We start from the raw sequence: 22,714 nt of genomic DNA, 5'->3' as shown, positions 1-22,714 counted from the left end.
GACAGAGGGGACTTACAGAAGGATAGAGCTATAAAACCTTGGTTTCTCAGTGCGTGTCAATCAGAGACTCACACCGACCAGTGGCACAGGCAAGATGTAAACTTTTGCATGCTAAACTTCTAAGACTGTGGAATTATTTGTTATATTATTCTAACACACGAATATGATTAAGGAGAGAGAAAGTGCATAACAAACCAAAGTTCTAAAAGTATAGCAGAATGAGTAAAAAAGTCTAAGAATAAATTTCAGTTTCATTTGTAGAATGCTTGCCCTGCACATGGGAGACCTTGGGTTCCATCTCATCCTGCAGAAGGTCCAAAAGTGGCCAGAAGGCAGTCTGGGTTCAGACATAGACCAGTCTCCCCTGAAGCTACCCTAAGATTAATGGAGGGTTAATCCCCCATGTGTCCCCCGAGCTTATTTTAGGGCCTGGTGCATAGAAATGTCTCGATGAACAGGTGGGGCAAATGCAAGGCACCCATAGCTATGAAAGGTGTCTGTGACAGATAAAGTAATTACAGCCCCTGGGTCAACACCCTGTTTGCCACACATTGGATATCTGTTAAACCTGAGTTGAAAACCCCAACATACTCTGAAATAGAATGATACACTCCCCTGAACAGAGCATTTTCAGCTGATGGCACCACTAAGAGCAACTCGATACAGTAACAGCTTCTGGCATGTGCGGCTCATTTTAACAGATGCCAGTAAGACAGAGAGAGCTGTCACGTCTGCTCCAGGAAGGAAAGCCACCCAGTCCGTGTTCTGCTTGCCAAATTAATTTCATCTGACATTTAATTTGTATCCTAAGGTACTGTGGACTTAAAACTTGACTGTGCTATCAAGGGACTGGAGAAATGTTCTATCCGACAAACTCAATTCCTCTAATTATTTTTATTATGAGTTAGGCTGTCTTGATACAGACATCTCCAAAATCAAATATACAGATCACCCCAAAATTACATTTCCCTTCCTCTCTCCTTTCCTTCAGTTTTTTTTTTCTTTCTTTTTGGAATTTATTTGTTGACACAATCAATCATGTTGATACCATTGGAGTGTCCACTTGGGATCTTGACAACCTGAATAAAGAATTGAGCAAAATATGTGAAAATAACAGGCAGTGTTACAAAGATGGGGCCTTCCGAGCAACTGAGGCAGTGTGAAGGCTGCCCACTTCAAACTCCAATTCTTGCAATCAAGTCAGAAAGATTTCAGAGAAGTCCCTCAGAGTAATAGGAATGAGTTTATTGAAGGGATATAAAAAGGGAAAGAGGACATTCTCAAGGGAGAGAATGGGTCCCCTCAGAGAAGAGGACAGCATGTCTTTACTGCACTCAAGATTTATTGGGGATCCTAGAGAGGTTTCCAGAGAGTCTCACCCACGTCCACCTCTTGGCTTTTGACTGACAGCAAGATGATATCGGACTTTCAAGTCCCCATTGCCATGACAACTCCAGGTCACCTTGGCCCATGCTGACCAATTTTAATTGGATTCTTAACACCACATTCTTACAGATTTTATGGTTAGGAGGAACCTTACCTCCCGGAGCTTCAAAAGTCTCCCCACTTCAGGTAACCTGGGTTCCTCTTACTGACATTATCTTGGGCCTGCATTTCTCCTGCAGGTAACTGGTAGTTTGCTGAAGAAAGTGAGATAGCCTGCCCACCTAAGCCAGGAAGGGCTTCAGGTAACTCATCTTGTGTAGCAGAAAGTGAAGAAATCATATAAGGGTGACGATGGATGTCAAGGGATAGGATAAGATCACTTTGGGGGTCAATAAGAATAATTACAATGAATTAAAATGCTTAAAATATATTTAAATCTATCAGTTTCTTGGAAAAAGAAAGCATGTGGGGTCAGCACAGTAGACCCATTTTATAGAATTATTTTTGTAACCTTGGGTTCCCACCATTCTCATCTGTGTGTTCCCTAAGAGCAGCACATAGATTTATGAAAAGTAAAATTAACACCCCATAGAGTAGAGTGGAGTGGGCCTAGCTAGAGAGAATGGCTCAAGGCCCTGACGTCTGGACTAGTCTGGTCTTATATGCAGAGCTGTGCCACCTTCTGCTCTCCCTACAGACCTGATTGAAGACTTTGCTCCATTTGTTCCCATTGGTTACTTTATTTTCGCCTAACTAAAATGTAGAGCCTGTGCTGAGAGTTGCCACAGGCCATAGGCCCTCAGCAGCAGTCTTCATGGTAATGAGACTTTTGTAAACAGGGACAGGAAGACTCATCTCTGCATCTTGTACTCCAACAGCACTTTTCTTGTATCCTGCCTCTGCTATTTTGATGCTCCTAAGCTCCTACCTCAATATGTCATACAGCATTTTCCTTGGTCTAGAATGAGCTCTTTGCATCTCCATGGAATCATGTAACATGATCTTCTTTCCCATTGTGATTCGCTAGAAATTTGGCATTAGATCCAAAGTCTTGATCAAAATTGGATTCGTTTGTCCAGGATACTTCAGGGGCAATGAACAGCTATCGGTGATCATAACCTAGGTCCATTATTTCACTGGAGGATGCAAAACAATGATATCCTACGGTTTGCCTTCATTGATTAGTTGGAATACCTCTATAAAGAGACTTCCCTTCATCAGTGCTTGATGTCCCTGAAATACAGCTTCTTTAGGATGATTAAGACAAATGTTGATTTCTTTATTTGTTCTCTATCATTTTCAAAATAATAAGTTAGGTCTCTAGTGTCTTCAAAAGGTGACCAGCAAGGGTTGTTTCACGTTTGGTCTTATTTTTCTTTTTCAGCATCATTATAAACTGATAGATTTAAATCTATTTTAAGTGTTTCAACTCATTGTAATTATTCTTATTGACCCCAAAGTGATCTTATCCTATCCCTTGACATCCATGGTCACTCTTATATGATTTCTTCCCTTTCTGCTACACAACACAATCCAGGCTCAATTCAGATATTTTCTGCTCAGGTCTGGAATTTGCCAATCTCCAAAATGTTTCCAGTTTTCTAGGCATTTTCCTTTTGGTGAGAAATAGTATCTGAAAGTAGAACCTGGGTGCTCAGGGGTTCTTATTGCTATTGAGTAGTCCTTGTTTTGAGGCCTTTTAAAATAAAACAGGAAGGAAATATTTTTATTCTTCTTAAGATAAAGGCATTATGAACTCAGATTCAAGTTCAGGACTGAAGAATTTTGATTTTGCTTTACCTAAGGTACATCTACTTCCTTTTCTGCAATGCCAAAGCTCCAAGTTCCACAATTTTTCTTTTGTTTTATCTCATATATATGCGTGTGCTTTGGAATAACAATACCAACACTGACGCTGCCAATATGCTCATCAAACAACAACAGTAAAAAACCAAAAACTTTTTTCACAACTTCATGTCCTTAGAGTATAGAATATTCTCACAAAGAATGTATAATTAAATCATTGTGTTTTGAGGACATGAAAGACTTCTGTACTGAAAAGATGTAGTTACAAAGTTCTGGTTTTTATTTCTGCTCTCTACATACTATTCCCTCCCTCACAAGTAATATTTTTTTCTTTTTTTTAAACATTTTTTGGTATGTAATTCATTTTTAAAATAGAAGCAAAAATGTGTTTATATTTATACCACCCCAAATTTATTAGATGAATGATAGCATGCCATAAACACTTTCTTTGCTTTGCTTTTTTTCTCTTAACATATCCTAGAGATCATTCCACACCACTACATAGAGAGGTTCCTTATTCTTTTTTAAAGCTGCATAAAAGAATCTATGGTATGAATTTACTGAGGCTCATTTTACCAATCCATTATGTAGGAATATCTGTTTGCAATTTTTATTATCATAAACAGAACATCAATTATCTTATGCATGAATGTTTGATTTTTGGTATTTTTGCCAATATTCTATGGGATGGACTGTATCATTTGACCTTCACCTGAAAGAATAGAGTTGGTACTTCTTATGAGAAAATTCTTTCACTACTTCCTTTATTTCTACCATAGTAATTGATATATTTAAAATTCCTCTCCCACCAACGTCAGTTCTATTAGGTTGCATTTTTTTTTTAGTAAATTATTCTGAAAAATTGTTCAGAAATGCTTCATCTGAGTTTACACATTTATTTACATAACTTCCAAAAAGTAGGTCTCTCGATTTTCTTTTAATTTCCTTTGCTATGCTCACATTTCCTTTTTGTCACTTCTAATTTTGTATATTTATGCATTTCCCCCTTTTTATTTCTTTCTTACATTAGCAATTGTTTTGTTAATTTTATTTATTAATTTTTCCTTGTTAGTTTTCTTATAGTTATCTTGATTACTTTTTTGCTTTTGCTTTTTGTCTTATTTTAAAATTCTTTATTTTCATTTTTATTAATATGAATATTTTATAGTATAAATTTTCTTCTATTACTATATCCCTCATAACAGAATTTGCAATTTCAACTTGGATTTCCTTTTTGAGCAAAGAGATTTTTACAAGAATGTTTTTGTAATTCTAGATTTCAAAGACCTTTAACATTTTTATTTTATTATTAGTTTTTAATAAATCATGTATTTTGTCCTTCAGAATTCTTGTTTTCTTCTAGTCCTAAGAAACAGAATGTTCCATGTGTTCTGGAAATGAAGGTCTGGAAGGCTGACCATGGGCCCCATCTTAATCCCTGGAATCTGTAAACGTGATTTTTTTTTAAGGAAAAAGGACCTGTAGAGATGTGATTAAGGATTTTCAGGTTTTCCAAATCACCCTTACATCACAATTAAAGTCCCCGTGAATGATGTTATAGGTTAGAAACTCTTAATGGACTGTGAACTCCTTACTATCAATCTTTCAAATTCAGACCCCTGAGCCAAACTACTCATTATATTCGAAGTCTCAGGCTGCCAAATGAAGTACCTAGTTAACTCTGGCAGCCAGGCCAGCAGCCTGCCACTCAGACTCTGGCAAAGACAGGCGACTGCAGCAACCCAAGCTCGGATCTGCTGCTCGCTCTACCTGGAGGCGAAACTCGGGAATGGAAATTGGCCATCACCGCTTCACCGGTCCCACATCCCTTCCTAGACCCCGCCCCTTCGTTTGGCCACGCCTCTTGCGTTTAGGCACGCCCTCACGCTCCCCTGCGCGTTCAGCCAATCACCGGTGACGCTTGCCTTCCGTCTCCGCCAATGCAGGAGGCCTTTGCTGTCCTGGTTCCACCCTTCTCAAGAGCTGGGGCCGGAAGATGGCGGCGGCCGCGGAGTTGAAGCTGCTGGAGAAGTCCCTGGGGCTGAGTAAGGGAAATAAGTACAGTGCCCAGGGCGAGAGACAGGTGAGCTGCAGAGGCGGCGCGGAGGGGAAGGAGCGGGGCCTGCCGAACCTGGCGGGGCCGGGCCGGCGGGGTTGGGATGCAGCTCCGCCGCTCCCACGTGTCTGCGTTCGAGCCGCGGGTCGGCTGGTCCTCGTAGGCTTCTGCCACTCTAGGTCCTGGAGGGACGAAGGGGAACCTGCTCAGGACGGGCTCGGCCTGAGCTTTATCTCCATCGACTTTCTCAGCATCCCATTCAGCCATCACGAAACCATTTGAAGGAACGCACAAAAGACCTTTCGATGGAGCAAGGTGGAGGCCAGCGTTCGCCTTCACCGGCTGCTCTTGCCGAAATTGCATCTTTGGTTAATTGCGCAACCACTCCGTCAGCGCAAACGGGGACCCGGTGGTACTGCACTGGGCCTGGGGAATTCTGCGTTGAATAAAGGGGACACGCCCCCTCCCCTCTGGAAGCTTGCTGTTTGGCTGGGTGGACAAACTTGGCAGTGATTTAAATTATAGTAGCGGAAAGTGCTACTTTGACGCGGCTATGGCCGAGGGAACATGTGCTGGGGGCTTGGCTGGTCCTGGAGGATTCAGGGAAGGCTTTTTTTTTGAGGCCTGTAATCCCAAATTCGGTTTGCTTTGTGCAGAGAATGAGGGAAAGTTAGAGAGTGTGAGACTGACTAATGAAGCATAAAGACTCAGATTTCCCAGGGTATTGAAAAGAACATTTGTGTTTTATGAAGGTCATTGTTTGCCGAGGAGCGAATGTATTACAGCAAAAAAAGTGCTGTAGAACACTACTTTGATGCATTCTGATGTTTCTGGCTCCTTTGAGGTTTTTCCAGACTAGTGTGTTTTGGCCTTAACTTTTTCTTTCCTTGGTTGATGTTAAATCTTGTCTCAAAAGTAGCAATATTTTAGTTTTTACATTTAAAATAACTCGAAGCCTGGTGAGGTTGTGACTTGCCTAAGATGGGCCCTCTGATTGGTGGCAGATTAGGCTAGGCATTGGCCCTAAGGTGGCCTGTTTTTTCTTTTTCCTCCTCCTGGTACCGATTCCTTGTGGTTAGCCACTTTTCAATATTGGTTTATATTTTTAGAAAACACTGGGAACACTTAAACCTTTGTCACCTAGTATGAGAAGCAGTCAACAACAATTAAATGAAAGCACAGCAGATATGTACTAGTGGAACAAAACATTAGTGAGAAATGTGGAAGAGAAAGTTAATTATGACTTGAAGATGGGTTTTTACTCTTCCTGGAAAAGCTGGCGTTTAAGGAATTAGGTTTTGAAAGATGTGTGAAAACACTATATTACGAAAGATTGGAAAGTCTAGAGCAATAAGTAAAATCAGTATGGGGAGTGGGTGCAATGCAAGGTAAACCCAAAATCATAGTTGAGGTCCAACTGTGAGGGCTTTCCAGTTCAAAGTGTGGTATTTTATTTTATTTTGATTAAAAAATTTTAGCACTGGGTAGCTATTGAAAGTTTCTGTTTATGTGTTTAGGGAAAGGGCTGGGCATAGCAGATAAGTTTCAGCCATTTTTTTTGATTAAGCAACTGACAGCAAATAAACCAGAATTAAAGCTCTCTGCCACATACCCAAAATAATTTAAAACTGAAAACAGCCTAGGGATTAAGCTGTAGAAGAATGGTTCATTAAATTATGGTACATCAGGGATAGATGTGTAGCTCAGTGGTAGAGTAATGTTGAGACCCTGAATTCTATCCCTACCATTCCCCACCCCCAGGCTCCCAAAATGTACATTACCACATTGGAATATTACTTATGCAGCCATTAAAAGTAATTGCTTTGAAGATCATGAACTGTAAGATTGATGTGAAAATGGTATGTGTTCCATGTTTGCAACTACATAAGACTAGCAGTTGTATACTTCAGGTTATATAAAGAGAATGGACTTCTGAGCCAGTGGTATTTTATTTGAACCCTGACTCTGCCATTATAAACCAAGTGACCTTTGTTCTTGTTCTTTTTTTTTTTTTTTAATTCTAAATTGATTTTGTTTGAAAATAGGTCTTAGGTAAATGAAATGCATGTCACTCTCAGAAGTTGGTAGTTGCAAAGGCATAGTCTTTTCCAGAATCAGGGAATGACAAAAATCAAAATTTTCTGGGACCAAAAAAGTGAATTAAGAGAAAGTTTTGGCTGTGAGATGTATGAAATAGTGACAAACATCACTTCCAGATTTTGGTTGCTGATACTGGTGCCACCCACCGTGGTCAGTTCCCCCATTGTGGCGATTGTAGACATTTTTCATGAGGGAGTTGCCACGATGGAAGGAGCCCAAATCTCTGCGCTACACTCCAGTCACTTCAGACCTCAGTAGACTTTGCTTAAGTCAGAAATGAGCTTATATTGGGCAAGCTAAGAGTTTAGGTTTTGTTACTGCTGTATAATCTAGTTTACCTGGATTAGCACTGTTTGATTAATCTGTATAGATAATCTTGATTTTAAAAACAAAGACTATGGGAAAACCAGCTGCATGATATAGTGATTACTGAGAATTTATAGTCATGATTGATGGTCTTTATTTTTTTAATTTATCTGAAGAATTTTTTTTTTAAGATTCCAGTTCTTCAAACAAACAATGGTCCAAGCCTGACAGGATTGACTACCATAGCAACTCATCTAGTCAAAGAAGCCAACAAGGAGTATTTGCTGGGGAGTACTGCAGAAGAAAAAGCAACAGTTCAGCAGTGGCTGGAATACAGGGTCACTCGAGTAGACAGACAGTCCAGTAAAGAGGATATCCACACGCTGTTGAAGGTATTGTGATTTGTTGGAATGGGTGGACTGTAATAAGCTGAAATCTCTCCCCTTGGGTTCCAGACCTGGGAACAGGCTGCCTTTACCTGTTCTCTTTTGCTTCAAGGTATGCAGACCTCCAACTCTTGGCTGCATTTGCCTGTTGCCTTTTAGCTCAAGGTAGCTTGTACCTGTTGTGACCTCTGCCTGGAGCAGGCTGTTCTGTCTCTAGTTGGGGAGGTGAATGGACTACAGTGTGCTTTTTCACCATACGAGCACAGGAAAAGGAAAGGGTTGTTGTGTTTTTGTTTTGTTTGCAACTGTGGTGTTTCAAGATAGTGTTGTTAATTTTAAAGGCAGTCAATATTTGTTACAGAAATTTAGGAAATATAAGTAAGCAAATGTAAAACATTTTAAACAACCATTGTCCCATGATCGAGAGTGAACTATTATTAATGCTTGCGTTCAGTCATCAGGTCTTTATTAAATCCTTTTTATGGTCTTCCCATGCATGCAAGCATGCGGGACTTTTTTAAAAAGTGGGCCATTATTGGACACAGCAACCTGCTGTGGCTTATGTTTGCTCTCGGAGTGTTGGGAACATTGTTTCATGTCCGTGTGTGCTCTTTCCTTTTGATAACCTGTATGTTCCAGCACAAAGTTGTACCACAGTTTAAATTATCTACCCCCAGGTAGTTATCAGCTTGTTGCTAGATAATTGAACATGTTCCTATTTGTTTCATAGGCTAAATTCCTACAAGGGAGGTTGCTAGAAGAAAAGCCTTGCCTTCTTTTTCTTCTTCCTGAAAGTTGCCATTATTTTTTTCTACCTTTTTTTTTAAATTGGTACATTGTAGTTGTACATAATGGTGGGATTTGCTGTCACATATTCATACATGCACATAATATAATAATATAATTTGGCTAATATCACTCCCCAGCAATTCCCACCTTCTTCTCCATCTCCCACTTCTTGGTCTCTTTCTTCCACTGATCTTCCTTAGATTTTCATGAGACATCTTCCCTTACCTTTCTGTTCCTTTTTCCTCTGTAGCTTCCACATATGAGAGAAAACATGATTCTTGATCTTCTGAATTTCTTATTTCACTTAACACAGTGGTCTCAACTTACATCCATTTTCTTGCAAATGACATAATTTCATTTTTCTTTATGACTGAATAAAACTCCATTGTGTACATATACCTCATTTTCTTTATCCATTTATCCACTGATGGACACCTAGGCTGGTTCCAGTTTAGCTATTGTGAATTGTGCTTCTATAAACATGGGTATGCATATTATCTGACTTTAATTCTTTAGGATAAATACTGAGGAGTGGTGTAGCTGGGTCATATGGTGGTTCCATGCCTCGTCTTTTTTGAGGAAACTCCATACTGATTTTCATAGTGGTTGTACTAATTTACAATCCCACCAACAGTGTAAAGATGTTCCTTTTTCTCCACATCCTCTCCAGCATTTTTTGTTGTTTGTATTCTTGATAATTGCCATTCTTACTGCTGTGATATAAATAGTGTAGGTTTGATTTGCCTTTCTGTAGTTGCTAATGATGCTGAACATTTTTTTGTATATTTGTTGACTATTTGTATTTATTTTTTTGAGAAGTGTCTATTTAATTAATTGGCCCTTTATTAATTGGGTTGTTTTTTGAGTTATTTATATATTCTAGATATTAATCCTTTGTCAGCTAGCTACGTTATTGTTCCTTGCTGTAGGTTCTCTCTTCAGATTCTAAATTGTTTACTTTGCTGCGCAGAAGCTTTTTAATTTGATGCCATTCCATTTATTAACTCTTAGCATTATTTCCTGAGCTTTAGGGGGTCCTATTGAGAAAGTTGTTGCCTGTGCCTATATGTTGGAGTGTCGACCCTGTATTTTCTCCCAGGAGTTGCATAATTTCTGATCTAATTCCTAGGTTTTAGTTCCATTTTGACTTGCTTTTTGTGCAGGATAAGAATTAAGGGTCTAGTCTTTTTCTTCAACATATGTATATCCAGTTTTCCCCTATTTGTTTACCAAAAAAAAAAAAAAAAAAGAAAAAGATCTTTTTTAAGGCTACATGGTTCCTGTGGACTCCAGAACAGTGTAATCTTACAATATGTCAGTATATGAAGTGGCCTCTTCCACAAAACAACATCGGTATTTTCCTTTTTCTCCATCACCTCCCCAATTACATTACTAAAACAAGCAAGCCAAAAAATGATTTCCCTGTTGACATTGTGTTCTTTGTTTTCATAAGACTTTGTTGTGGCATTTTTTCATAATGCTCATGAACCATTTTTATTTCTAAAAGTTTACTTGTATGTATTCTTTAACCATGTTTGTACTGGGCTACCTTATTATTTAATTTTTAAATCTTTTGCTCTTTGGATATTAAGAAAAGATTTAATTCTTAATTGTCAAATTTCCATTTTGGTGCTAAAACCACAGCTCTTAAGAGTAAATGCCTTATAAGTAAGGTAATATTTTTTTTTAAAAAAATTGTGAAATACATTGTTTGACTCTAGATGAATGATGCATATAGTTGTCTATTGTGTTTTTTCAACTTTCGATTGTATGATGTTTAAAAGTTTAATAATAGCTGGGAAGAAAAAGAAAAATCAGTTGGATTTCTAGAGGAAATATTTTAGCAGGTTTGGCAATAGCATCAGAAAGACTTGTTTTTAAAAATGAAGAAATGTTAGACATTTCCCTTCTTTGACTATTTCAAGTGTGAAATTCTATTTGATAGGAAACCTTTTATGTCACTAATCAGGAAAGTATTTCCTATTCATAGTTTATGAAAACTACATTTAAGACTATCTTCATAGCTAAAATATATTTATGAATTCTGATTTTAGTCACAAAAAATAGTTTTTGATGTTCAAAGTTCAATCTTATATCCAGTGACAAAAAGGTAAAAAATCTACCCACACTGGGAGAAAATATCTGAAAATTATGTATCTGATAAGTTGTGAATATTTAGTATACAAAAAAAAAAACTAATAACTTGATTTAAAAATGTGCAAAAGACTTGAGTAAACATTTCCAAAGACTATATGCTAATGCTAATAAGTATTTGAAAAGATGCTGAAATTATAATCACTGATTGAAGTGCAGATCAACTCACAATAAGATACCATCTTCCATTCATTAGGATGGCTGCCACCCACCAAAACAAATCCATTAAAAGAAAGCCAGAAAATAACAAGGGTTGGCAAAGATGCGGAAAATTGTAACCGATACACTGTCGGTGAGAATATTAAAAAAAAAAAAATGCAGCTGTTAGCAAAAAATAGGACAGCACTTACTCAAGACATTCATAGAGTTGCTCTATGATCTAGCAATCCCGCTTCTTGGTTTATACCCAGAAGAATTCAGCATTGCCTTGAGGAGAGATTTACACTTGCATTCATAGCAGCATTGTTAAACAGCTAGGGCAGGGTAGACAACCCATGTGTCTGTTGTGTCAATAGACAAACAAAATATGGTGTATACATACATGTATACTTCAGCCATTTAAAAAGAAGACAGTTTTGATGCATGTTATAACATGGATGAACTTTGACATTGTACAAGTGAAATAAAGCCAGTCACAGAAGTATAACTACCCCATGACTCCACTTATGAGGTATCTGGGGTAGTTGGTCACAGAACAAAGTTGAATGGTGGTTGCCAGGCTTGGAGGGTAGAGTAATGGGGACTTGTTTAATGGGTCATAGAGTTCTAGTTTTGCAAGGTGAAAAAGTTTGTAGATTGGTTATGTAGCAATGTAAACAACTGTAAACCCTACTGAAGTGTATGCTTAAAAATAGTTGGTAAATTTTGTGTTATGTGTAATGTATTCCAATTAAAGTTTTAAAAATGTATGTGTATGCATAAAGTACACATACATATACACAAATGTACTGCAAAACCCAGTAACTTGGAATTCTCAACTTTTTTTTTTTTTTTGTACTGGGGATTGAGCTATATCCCCAACTCTTTTTTAATTTAAATTTAGGATTAAACTCAAGGGCACTTCATCTCTGAGCTGCTGGCTGAGCGATTTCCCCCATTCTTTTTTCAGATTTTTTATTTTGAGACAGGATCTCTGTAGTCTGCTGAGGGTCTCACTAAATTGTCAAGGCTGACCTTGAACCTGGGATCCTCCTTGCTCAAATTCCTGGGTTTCCTGATTGCAGGTGTGGGCCACCATGCATGACCATTCTTAGCCCTTTTTATTTATATGTTGAGGCAGGTCTTGCTAAGTTGCCCAGGCTGACCTCGAATTTTTGAACCCCTTATCTTAGCCTCCCAAATTATTGGGGTTGCGTCTTAAACCACTATACCCAGCAAAAAGGTAGAAATTGTTCAGAAGTCTATCATTTTCTAATGTTTTTTAAATATTCTTTCATTTTTTAATGTTCTTTAAAATCAAATGAGATTAATAATGTTCATTCTGTGTTTTTAAATGATGTGACTGGAGTCTAATTGTGATTTTGAATGAATTTTTTTCTTAATATCGAAGATTAATTTTAACTTATTAATTTATTGAATTTATTAATAAATAAATAAATTTATCAATCAGTGACATAGCATTTGTTTCGTTTGCATGTGCAAAGCCCTGAGTTCCTTCCCCACCACTGAAAGAATAAATGAATGAATGAGTGAATTTATTAAATATCAGTATTTAATTTCTGATAGCCATCTAAATGTTTTCAAGTTAATACTGTTCATTAATGTTTTACTGTTTTTTTTCTAGGATCTGAATTTGTATCTTGAAGATAAAGTCTACCTTACAGGATATAACTTTACTTTAGCAGATATTCTACTGTACTATGGACTTCATCGCTTTATAGTGAGTATCTGGATACTTTCTGGTTTATTTTCTGTAAAGTTCAGAATATTTTTTGAGATTTGTCTTAAACTTAATCAGATTTGTATTTTCAACTAAAAAATAAAAATGAAAGGAGTTTTGTTTTTTTTTTTTAATACAAGGTGTGCTGTACAAAAATTTTCCTTTTACAGAGACAGAAACTAGCTTAGGAATTTTGAGTGATTTGTCAAAGGCACAGAACTCATTTTTTGAAGGGCCAAGACAAACCTCAGTCTCCTGAATCAAGTATCTTCTTAGTGTGTGGGGAAACTCTTTGTAAACTATAAGAGACTGTAATAATGTATGATACAGTTATATTCAGCCCCCTACTTCTGCAGGTTCCATGTCTGCAGATTCAACAAACTGCAGATTGAAAAGGCTCTTTTAAAAAATGGCATCTGTACTTAACTTGTACTGACTTTTTCTGGTGTTCATTCCCCAATCTAGTATCATATGTAGCATCTATATTGTATTGAGTGCATTACTAACCTAGAGGTGATTTAAAGGACACCAGGAGGGTTGTGTGGAGTCTATACTTAACCTATACTGTGTTATGTGAAACTCTGTGGATTTCAGTGTCCCTGGGGGTGGGTGTCCTGGAACCAGTCCCCTGCAGATACCAGTAGACTACTGTATTCTTAATCTCCCTACTTAATCTATAATCCCATAATTTGGATTTACTTCACCTTATTAAAAATTGTTCCTCAAACATTCCTAAGTAATTGTATTCTATAATAGTATTATTTCAATAGGCTAGTTTGATCCTTAATTTAGCATAAAACTCCCTGTTGTTATGATTGTATTTAAATTATTTCCTGAGAGCCTACTGTGTGCCCACCAGAGAGGGATATAAAAAAAAACCTATAAACTCAATTTTCAAGGAATTATTAATCTCATTGAAAAAATAAGACTTTTACATGAAAACAGTTAATTAGAGAAAACGGAATCTAGTGATAACTCCTGATCAGAATATAATTTGATCATTTAAAGAGACAAGTAAAGTAGGATGAAGAATCATAAAGAATACATTCAGAGTTTGGATAACCATGACTATCCAGGGGAATTTTCACTGTTTAGAAAGCATATAAGTTGGACTGTAAATATTGCTTGTAAGTAGTACGACCATATGATTTTTCATCCAAAACACTTGGGCCATGAAAGAAAGCCTACCAGTCACTACGCAGGATTACAGTCACTAGCAGGAATGAAATGGGATGAACAGTCCCCATACTTACAAGGAATATGGCTCAATTTTAAGCAAAATAGGAGACCGGGGAGGATCCTGTCGTTTCTCTTTGTGCCCCTCCTGGCTCTTGGCCCAGTTCCTTGTACAGCTCTGGGCTTTTGAGATTAGCAATATTTCACAGTCTGTATCTATTTGTAAAGTATTTTAGGTTGTATATCTGTAGTGAAATGTAATCTTTAGTTATGTTCTTCAGTATCATTAAATCATAGTAATTTTATTTGAATGTGAAGAAAATGTAGTTGGAGCTGAAATACATTGATCACACCAGCCTCTTTTTATTCCGTTCTAGGTTCAATATATTTTAGTAGCTTTTTGAATTTAGAATGATGACATGGCACCTACCTCATTTCAAAACGGAAAAAATAGCCTCCAAGGTAAAGAGGATTTGCTGTGAAGTATCTAAGCATCTCTCTCCTGGTGGCAAACCTAGTCTTTCAGCTTGGGGAGTCCAGAACTTGGCTTGAGCGAGCCTGTGCTACTGACTGTGGTTACTTAAAAGCTTAATCTTAGGAAAAATTGTGGTGACTGCCAGCAGCTAGTGAGCATCTATCAGGACTCAGGGTCTGGCTTCCTGCAGCACTGAGCTGTCATTAAAGAGGAGAACATGTCTCATGTAATTAAAAAAATAAATAGATGAGAATGAGGTGTAACTCTTGCAAACCAAGTATATATTTATACACATACTCTTCCTGTCTACTGGCTTATGCAGGTCATGTGGCAGGAAAAGTGTGGGAGACCAACCTTGCACGTGACTGAGTCACACTCCCCTGCTGGGTACTGAGGTGCTCAGTCACAGAAATGTGGCAGAGCTTTCCCCACCCTTCTTGGGTTCTAGGGTCAGTGTCTCATGCATGGGTGTGTCTTGCTACAGCTACGCTCACCTGTTCCTTTGTAATATAACCTCTTACCCTGTTTAGGATAGAATCTTCCATGGAAGTGCATTGTGTGTGTCCCCTGCTCTTACTGTACCTTTGAGTGTGGCCTACCCAAATGTCAGTCAACCTGACAGTGGACATCATGAAGATAGACTCAGCCCCCTCAAACCTGACCCCTTGCCTCATTTGAAAAGCTTCTCCTCAATAAAAGGGGTCAGCGCGTGCTCTCTCTCTTCCTGCAGACCCTTAAGGTCAGAGAAGCCATCACAGTGACCCCAAAGAAAAAGGTATTTGTGTCTCTTGTGTGGATATTTTGCGCAGCCCGGTTAGCCCAGTTTTCCTGGAGTGACCCCTGAGCCTTTTAGTCGCGAGAACAGAACCCTGGCAGGAAAGGAAGGGCTCTGAAAGGGCAGCAGCTTGCATGGCCATTCTTTGCCAGTAGAGTAAACACGGTCAGAATCCCAGAATGCAAAATATTCTTAGGCCCAGCTGCAAAGTTATTTAATTATGAGTCTGTGTGCCCTGGAGGGCATTGGGTTTTCAGACAGGTTAGGAGTGTTTCCTCTAGTTCTGCATATTGATTGACATTAGGGTTACTTTAGCTATATTTTAACCATCTGTACTTATTTATATTTCCTATTTTTGGATGCACATCCTTTTTATATATGGTGTTGAGGATTTATGATTAAAGATGTTATGCCCTTTCAAAATGACTTTGAGTGGAATACTACCTATGTCATCCTGCTGACCATCTCTTTGGGTTCAAACCGTGGGTCCCAGCATCTCTCTCACCACAGTCCAAGTATAGGCAGAATACTCCGAGATCTAAAGACCTTCTTAAAGAACAGGCCTCACAGACTAAAATCTACACACAACAGGATTGCTGTGTGGTATTGAATAACATCCCTGTTAAATTGGGCATAAATATACACAGGTGAGAAAAAAAGTGATTGCTAGGTATTAATTCAGAGAGATACAAAGTCTGGATTGGCCACCTGCTCATAGTCATCAGGTTCTTCAGCTTTGTTTGCTTTGGCAGTATATATATTTTTGCCCTTACTTATTGTGCCTGTATCGTAAAATAGATCATGTAATTGAAATTGTTGGTGTAGATTAGAAAATGTGCCTTATTTTTTCACATTGTTAAATCTTGATACGTAATCAGCATAGTGTACAAAACAGCAGTCATCAGTGATACCGCTGTATTTTGTTTCATTGTGAGCCCAGTCTTGGTTGGCTGAGATACTCCAAGATCTGATCTGTCCTAATCCCTCTGAGGAATATTATATTGTGCCTTCTTTGTTTCAGTGTCCCTCATTGTGGCTGTTGATAACACCAGTGACTCACTGCTTTCTTCCAGTGATCTCACCAGTAGATAGTAGTCCCTGTGGACAGACTGTTAATAAGATGATTGAAATCCTCTGTAATGTTCTGTGCTGCTTGACTATAAGATTGTTATCAGCTGAAGTACATTTCTTCCGAAGTTTGGAACACGAGCAGAGTATATGATTCTTTAAAAGAAAAGTAAAATAGCTACAAAATAGTCCAGGAACACCGGCCCTAAAGAATGTCCCAAAGGCCTCCTGGTGCCAGTTGGAGGGGAGCAGATCAGTCTTGCACACTGATCTGGAAGGGTTCACTTCAAGTGTGTCTTACATGTCTTCATGGAAAATTAGTGATTCAGAATATTATCTGTTTGGCTGTAAGGTTTAAAGTAATTAGAGTGCCAGTATAAACAGAGAGGAAGAGCAGAGAGAAGGAGCCAGGCACAGCTAGACACACTGACATGTAGACCAGCACGAAGCAGGAAATGGTAACTAGAACAATTGCATGGTGTTTCCTGTTATAAGAAAGGAAAAAATTGTTAGCTAAAGAGGGGTAACAGAAAATCAAAGTGAAGCAGCCCAGGGGATTCCATCAAAAATGTTCTAAAAAAAAAAAGTACATTTGGAAAGGGAAAATTGTTTAGTTTGTTTGTTTACAGTAATTGCATATGTAAAATATCTGCCCAAGGAGGAGAGGTAACTGATTGAGGTTGATCATCATTTTCTCAGACTAGCAGGGACAAGTTCCAAAGTTTAAAAGAAAGTTAAAGTGGAACCCTGATCCTTTCAGAAAAGCTCTGTGTATCTAGCATAACTTTGTGAGGAAAAATGAGTAAATTTACACTCCTTAAAGTAAATCAACTAAAAATATCGTAAAATAGATCATGTAATTGAAATTGTTAGTGTAGATTAGAAAATGTTACAAGCTTTCGAAGGTCTTAGAATAAAAATTACTTTGTGTGGGTGTGTTTATAGTCCTTACATTAGAGACTCTGTAAGGTTTTTTTGTTTTTTGTTTTTGTTGTGTGTGGGTTGTTTTTTTTTTTTTTTATGGTGGTGGTGCTGGCGATTGAACTCAGGGCCTTGTGCATGTGAGGCAAGCACTCTACCAACTGAGCTATATCTCCAGCCCCATTAGAGACTCTGAATATGAAATTTTTAAGTTGGAGAATATTTATTTTGCTGAGTATTGAATGTTGTTCTCGTTTTAAATAATAGGTCTGCTAGCAACATATGCCAGTATTCTGTTTAAGCAAATGTCATTCTAAAATATTACTATTCGCTGTCTATTGCCCTTTTCACTTGGTTCAAAATCTAGGTGCACAATTTGAACATAAATCAAACAATTATTAGAACTTTATTGGCAATGCTTTACTCTCTGTGTATTTTAGTACACAGAATACTAAAAAAATAGCATCTCACAAAATGGCTACATGGAGACTTTAAAATGAAAAAGCTCTGAACTAAAATTTAAAGAAGTCAGAATTCAGCCGACTGATTCGAAGTCAAAATGCAGTAAAAGTTACTTCTGTTTGCTTCAACTATCAGCCAAAGAAGTTTGCTAAAGTTGATTTTAAATTCTATTCATCTGTTCCCCCTCCCCTGTGGGTTGAGCCATTCATCCTTCCTTCCCCCCAAGATGGACTCTTGCTGTGTTCCCTGGGCTGGCCTCCAGCTCTCAATCCTATTGCCTCTGTCTCCTGACTGGCTGGGTTTATACCAGGCTTGCATCACTGTCCTGGCTCATTCATTCAGTTTCTTGTAAGAAAACTCAGACCCGTATCCTGTTAGATTTAGATTTGCAGCTGTGTTTTCTACTGATTAAGGTTTTTATTTGTTTGAAGTCTCTGGTAAAATTTACATGTCATAAAGCTTTGGATAAGGACTAAAAATTTAGCTCTTTACAAAATAGTTTTTAAAATATTTCAAAATACAGACTAACACTCAAGATTGTTCCACACATGATTGCCTAAGTGCCTTCTATAAAAATGCACCAGGCAGGTGTTTTCTTTTGACTTGAACATGAATTCTATTTTAATAAAAATTAACTTTTATATTAAAAAAAAGATATCCTTGACCAGACTTCTTGACTAATATGTTAGCTTTTTGTTTTGGGGTCATGGACTTACTACTATATTGTTGATGAAACATGTATAGTAACATCTCCTTAGTGTCAGGGCACCTCAAGCAAGATGAACAGATTTTTATAATTTGCTACAGCCACCTGTGTGTAGGACTTCAGTGTGTATTGCTGAAACCTGAAACTCACTTGAAGTAAGCTGAGCCACAAATGAGTTCAGTTACTCGTTTATTGAAAAAATACTACCTTTTTATTGTTAATATTAATTTGCATTCTGTAATAAGTTTTGAATAGTGAAGTGATTTGTATTTCAATTTTATTGGTTCAGTCACTTAGCAAAACATTTACTTGCAGCATAAGTATATGTTAAATTGTGAAAAGCCACAGGACTCTATCTTACTAAAAGTATCTCCAATAATAGAACCTCTGATGGGTTTGACTCCCTCTTGTCTTGACTGGGTTTTTTGTTTGTTCATTTTCTTTGCGCTGTGGAGATTTTGGAATATCTGTTAAATAAATGTTGAATCAACAAAGGAGAAGGAATCATACTACCAGTGCATACTACCACCCTGCTGGCTTTCTTTTTACCTGATGACTCTTAATAATTCCAAACTTTGTCTTAGAAGAGTCCTAAGAGTTATCTACTTTGAATTTGAGTCTAGTGGAATGATAGGCACCTATAGTTTTCATTGCATCTTTCTATAGCCACATCTCTGGGTACTCATAGCTTGAGAGTAACAGGTGTGAACTGCTACATCCACAAGAGTTCAGCTTTATTGCAGACAAAATGCAGAAGGTATGTTGTTCTTGTGTTTTTACTTGGTGTCTTTCTCTAATTCTGTTAAGCAATAATCTCTTGAAATTAAGTGGGTCATTGTCTTGAGTGAGGTTTTTCCTCAGCTGAGTATCGAGGCGGTAATATTATACATTATACAGCCATTTTAATGTGTGTGAATATATGATTGTTTTCTTTAACACAATGTTCGCTTGTTAAACATGTTGATATTTGTGAACCTCTCCATCTTTTGAGTTTTACTGAAAAAATGTTGGAGAAAGAATTATGTCTTAGTGTTTCAGAAGCTGTTATCTTCCCTGTCCCATCTTCTTTTCCAGTAAAGTAAAAAACTTTGGGTGCCTCCCAGCCCTGGATTCATATAAATTTTGCATTTGTGGAATATGTGATATTTCATTAGAAAGCACATCTGGTTTTGAACTAAACATAAACACATTTAATAAATGGATAGCTTTCCCAAGTGGCTAAATACATTAGATTTTGAGGGAGAACCCTTGTTTTTTTTCCTGAGATTTTTTTTTTCTTCTTTCTAATTTCTAAGAAGTATCTCATGATATTGATAGCTGTGCTTATGTCTGTATTATATATGTGTGTTTTTAATCCTACTTAGGTTGACCTGACAGTTCAAGAAAAGGAGAAATATCTCAATGTGTCTCGCTGGTTTTGTCACATTCAGCATTACCCAGGCGTCAGGCAACATCTGTCTAGTGTTGTCTTCATCAAGAACAGACTATACACTAACTCCCACTAGAAGTCACCATGCCACACACGGCGTGATTAAAATGTTTTAAATGGAAAGTGCGTCTGGACCATAGTACTAATGTAAATTGATATGCTGTCATTGTTTATTTGTTGAAGTTGGTAGAATTTTTGAAGTATAAACCTGTGTCTGAATGTTTTATTTGTTCTTTAGTTGAAGTTTTGCAAATTTTGATGTAAAAAAATTCAACTGCTGTCCAAAAAAAAAGGTGAAATCAAGTTATAAATTACCTGGTTTTTAAAAGATCAAATTTATTTTAATAAAGTTGCAAATCAGTGGCTTAATCTTTAAAAAAAAAAAAAGGTAGTACTTTCAATGGTTGATGTATTTGGCTATTTATTAACCTCTCTTTCATATTTTAAAATTCTTTTTCCTATGGATATTTACCATACTTTGTTTATTAAAAACTGTGATAACTTATACCAAGGATTGAGAAAGGGAAGACATGTATTTGTTTTAAATATTTATGTGAGCTAGTAAACATGGCTGAAAAACTCCCATTTTGTTTGTTCATTCTTTCCTGTAGTCGGTATTCATTGGGGTGAAACTAACTACTGAGCTGCCCTTAAGGGAACTGGAATAAGATACATTCTTCTTGAGTTAACGATTTTGTTCTGTTGTTGGGTTCACTGGAATATGCAGTGGCTAAAAGAGATGGGAAATTCTTACTATCCCTCTCATTTTGGACTTAAAATTACTAATTTTTTTCTAAATAGAAAGCCAGCTCTCTTAGAATCAAAGCTGCTATTGAAGCACTGTGTGAAGAAGAGATGTTTTAATGGATCTATAAATTTTATGGCTTTTACTAGCTGAGTAAATAGCAATCAATCTTTCCAAAGAAAGCTCTTTATCTTTCCAAATAAGAAAAGCAGAGTCTTTGGGTCCTTTTCTGGTTAATACTGAGCATAGTTTGGTGCTGACCCCAGGCCTGACTTGTATACGATTCAGAGTTCCAATGGGAAGAGCAGGTACTTAAGAAAATGTACAGCGCTTCAGTCAAGTCCTTTTTTTATCAGATTCTAACTGTATGATTTTAAGCAAAGCAGTGAACCTTATTTCTTAGTCTGTAAAAGTAAACATGTAAAAATGAATATAACTGTAACTTAGGCAGTTGAAAAGGTTACTGTACAGAAAAAAAAAACAAGATAGAGCCCATGCTATTAGGAAATGTTAGTTTCCTTTCTTATCTTCAGGCAGATGGGGATTTTTTTGTTTATAAGGAAATGAGGACTTGTAGGAACCCCCCATTTTTGCCCTTCATGTCCCCAAGTCAAGAGAACTAACAAGCCAAGTGTATGAGTATCTTACAGTAGATCAAGACAGTTTTACAGGGTTGAATTGAATGAATCATGATTCATTGCCCTTGGGAGCATTTTTAATGTTAGAAATTGGCCTTTAATTTAGAGACTGGAGACTTGGTGTTTGCATGTTCAGAGACTAGAGGGGCTCTAGCTCATCAAGTTACAAAGGGCACTGTTGGCGCAGGCTAGTCGATGTACCTTAGGTGCCAACCATCACACTACCTGGATGTTTCACTGCTACAAATGACCCTTCCTCTGGCATTTCACTCTTGTCCCCCTGGAGAGCAGGAGGAATGAAGGAGGACAATAGGGTTGGCACAAGAAGGGCCGCCCAGCCTTCCTGCAACCATTGTGCCCTCTTCCCTCTTTAAGCTGTGAGTCTTAGCCCTCTGAATCTTTCCACCTGCTACTCGGTTCTTTCTTAAAGGGTACAACATAGATGTAGCAGATGTCCTGCTATGTGCTAGGACTTCCCACCAGTAACTTGGGTCCTGGAGGATGAGGGGATGGCAGGAAGATAATGACCTGGCTGGCTCCCGTGGCTGAGAACTGGATGATGCTGTCAGTGTCCCCGTGGAAACTCCCCATGTTCTGGTGGGATTGCAACTGTGCATCATGGTCATTTCTGTCTGATGGGGCAGAGCACTAATGGATATTCACCGAATAGCCTCTTTAGTATTCAATCCTCTTCCCTTGCAGATCCATCCCTCAAAACAGTGACTGGCACCCACGATAGGTGCTCAGTATTCGTCTAGGTCCATTTGAGCTGACCAGAAAAGTATAAATTACAATTAGGCTACAGCTGTATATAGCAGGAAAACCAAGTAACATCAGAGAGGATTGTTTTTATCTCATGTGAAGGTGGGAGATGGTCTGTAGTTGGTGTAAGCACCCAGCTCCTGTCTCTGCTCAATACTCAACAGGCAGTTTCCATCCTTAAATTCAACTTAAGATCCAATATTGATATCAGAGCTGTAGATGTCAAGTCTGGTTAAGATCCAAAGGGGGGAAAAAAAAAAAAAAGTTAAGGGGCAGATTCTTTAAAATACAACTGTGTTCAAGGTGAATATAATAAAGGCAATGATCTCAAGAAAAAAAAAAAAAGATCCAAAGGGGGAAAAAGAAAGGCCAAAGGCTCTTCTGCCAGTTCAGTCAGTCCACTAAAGGACCTTTCCTGGGAGCCTTGTTCATCTGTATCCATTGACACTGAAAATAGAGAAATGCCACTAATAGTTCTTTAGTGGGGACATTGCCACCCAGAATAAAAACTCATCTGTCAGTGAGGAAGAAGGAAAAAAGGGCATTAGAGAGGCAACTAGCTACCTCCATCATGGTGAGTAGTGCTTATATACAAAAAAAAAAAAAAAAAGAAACCTTCTGAATGCCAAATGGTCAATTTTAAAAGAACCTTGTAAATTGGATCACCGATGTACTATATAACTTTTCACTGAACA

General features: G+C 37.8%; 1 protein-coding gene across 3 annotated transcripts; it reads left to right on the top strand.

Annotated features, from left to right (window-relative positions):
* Positions 1-5,118: 5,118 nt before the first annotated feature.
* Positions 5,119-20,459, top strand: Eef1e1 (eukaryotic translation elongation factor 1 epsilon 1). 3 transcript variants are annotated; one of them, XM_015493990.2, is made up of 4 exons: positions 5,119-5,275; positions 7,846-8,046; positions 12,767-12,862; positions 19,810-20,459. In XM_015493990.2, exons 1-4 carry the CDS (start codon positions 5,189-5,191, stop codon positions 19,948-19,950), a joined length of 525 nt encoding a protein of 174 aa, XP_015349476.1. In that variant the 5' UTR covers positions 5,119-5,188; the 3' UTR covers positions 19,951-20,459. The 3 variants fall into 3 exon arrangements, with proteins under 3 accessions (XP_015349476.1, XP_048655724.1, XP_015349478.1); XM_048799767.1 differs by having other exon boundaries at positions 19,112-19,827; XM_015493992.2 differs by lacking the exon at positions 19,810-20,459 and adding an exon at positions 14,416-15,228.
* Positions 20,460-22,714: the final 2,255 nt, after the last annotated feature.

Source organism: Marmota marmota, unplaced genomic scaffold (assembly GCF_001458135.2).
Source record: "Marmota marmota marmota unplaced genomic scaffold, marMar, whole genome shotgun sequence".
Classification (NCBI taxonomy): domain Eukaryota; kingdom Metazoa; phylum Chordata; class Mammalia; order Rodentia; family Sciuridae; genus Marmota; species Marmota marmota.
Note: the sequence above shows the minus strand (reverse complement) of the source record. Positions and strands in the feature narration are given on the sequence as shown.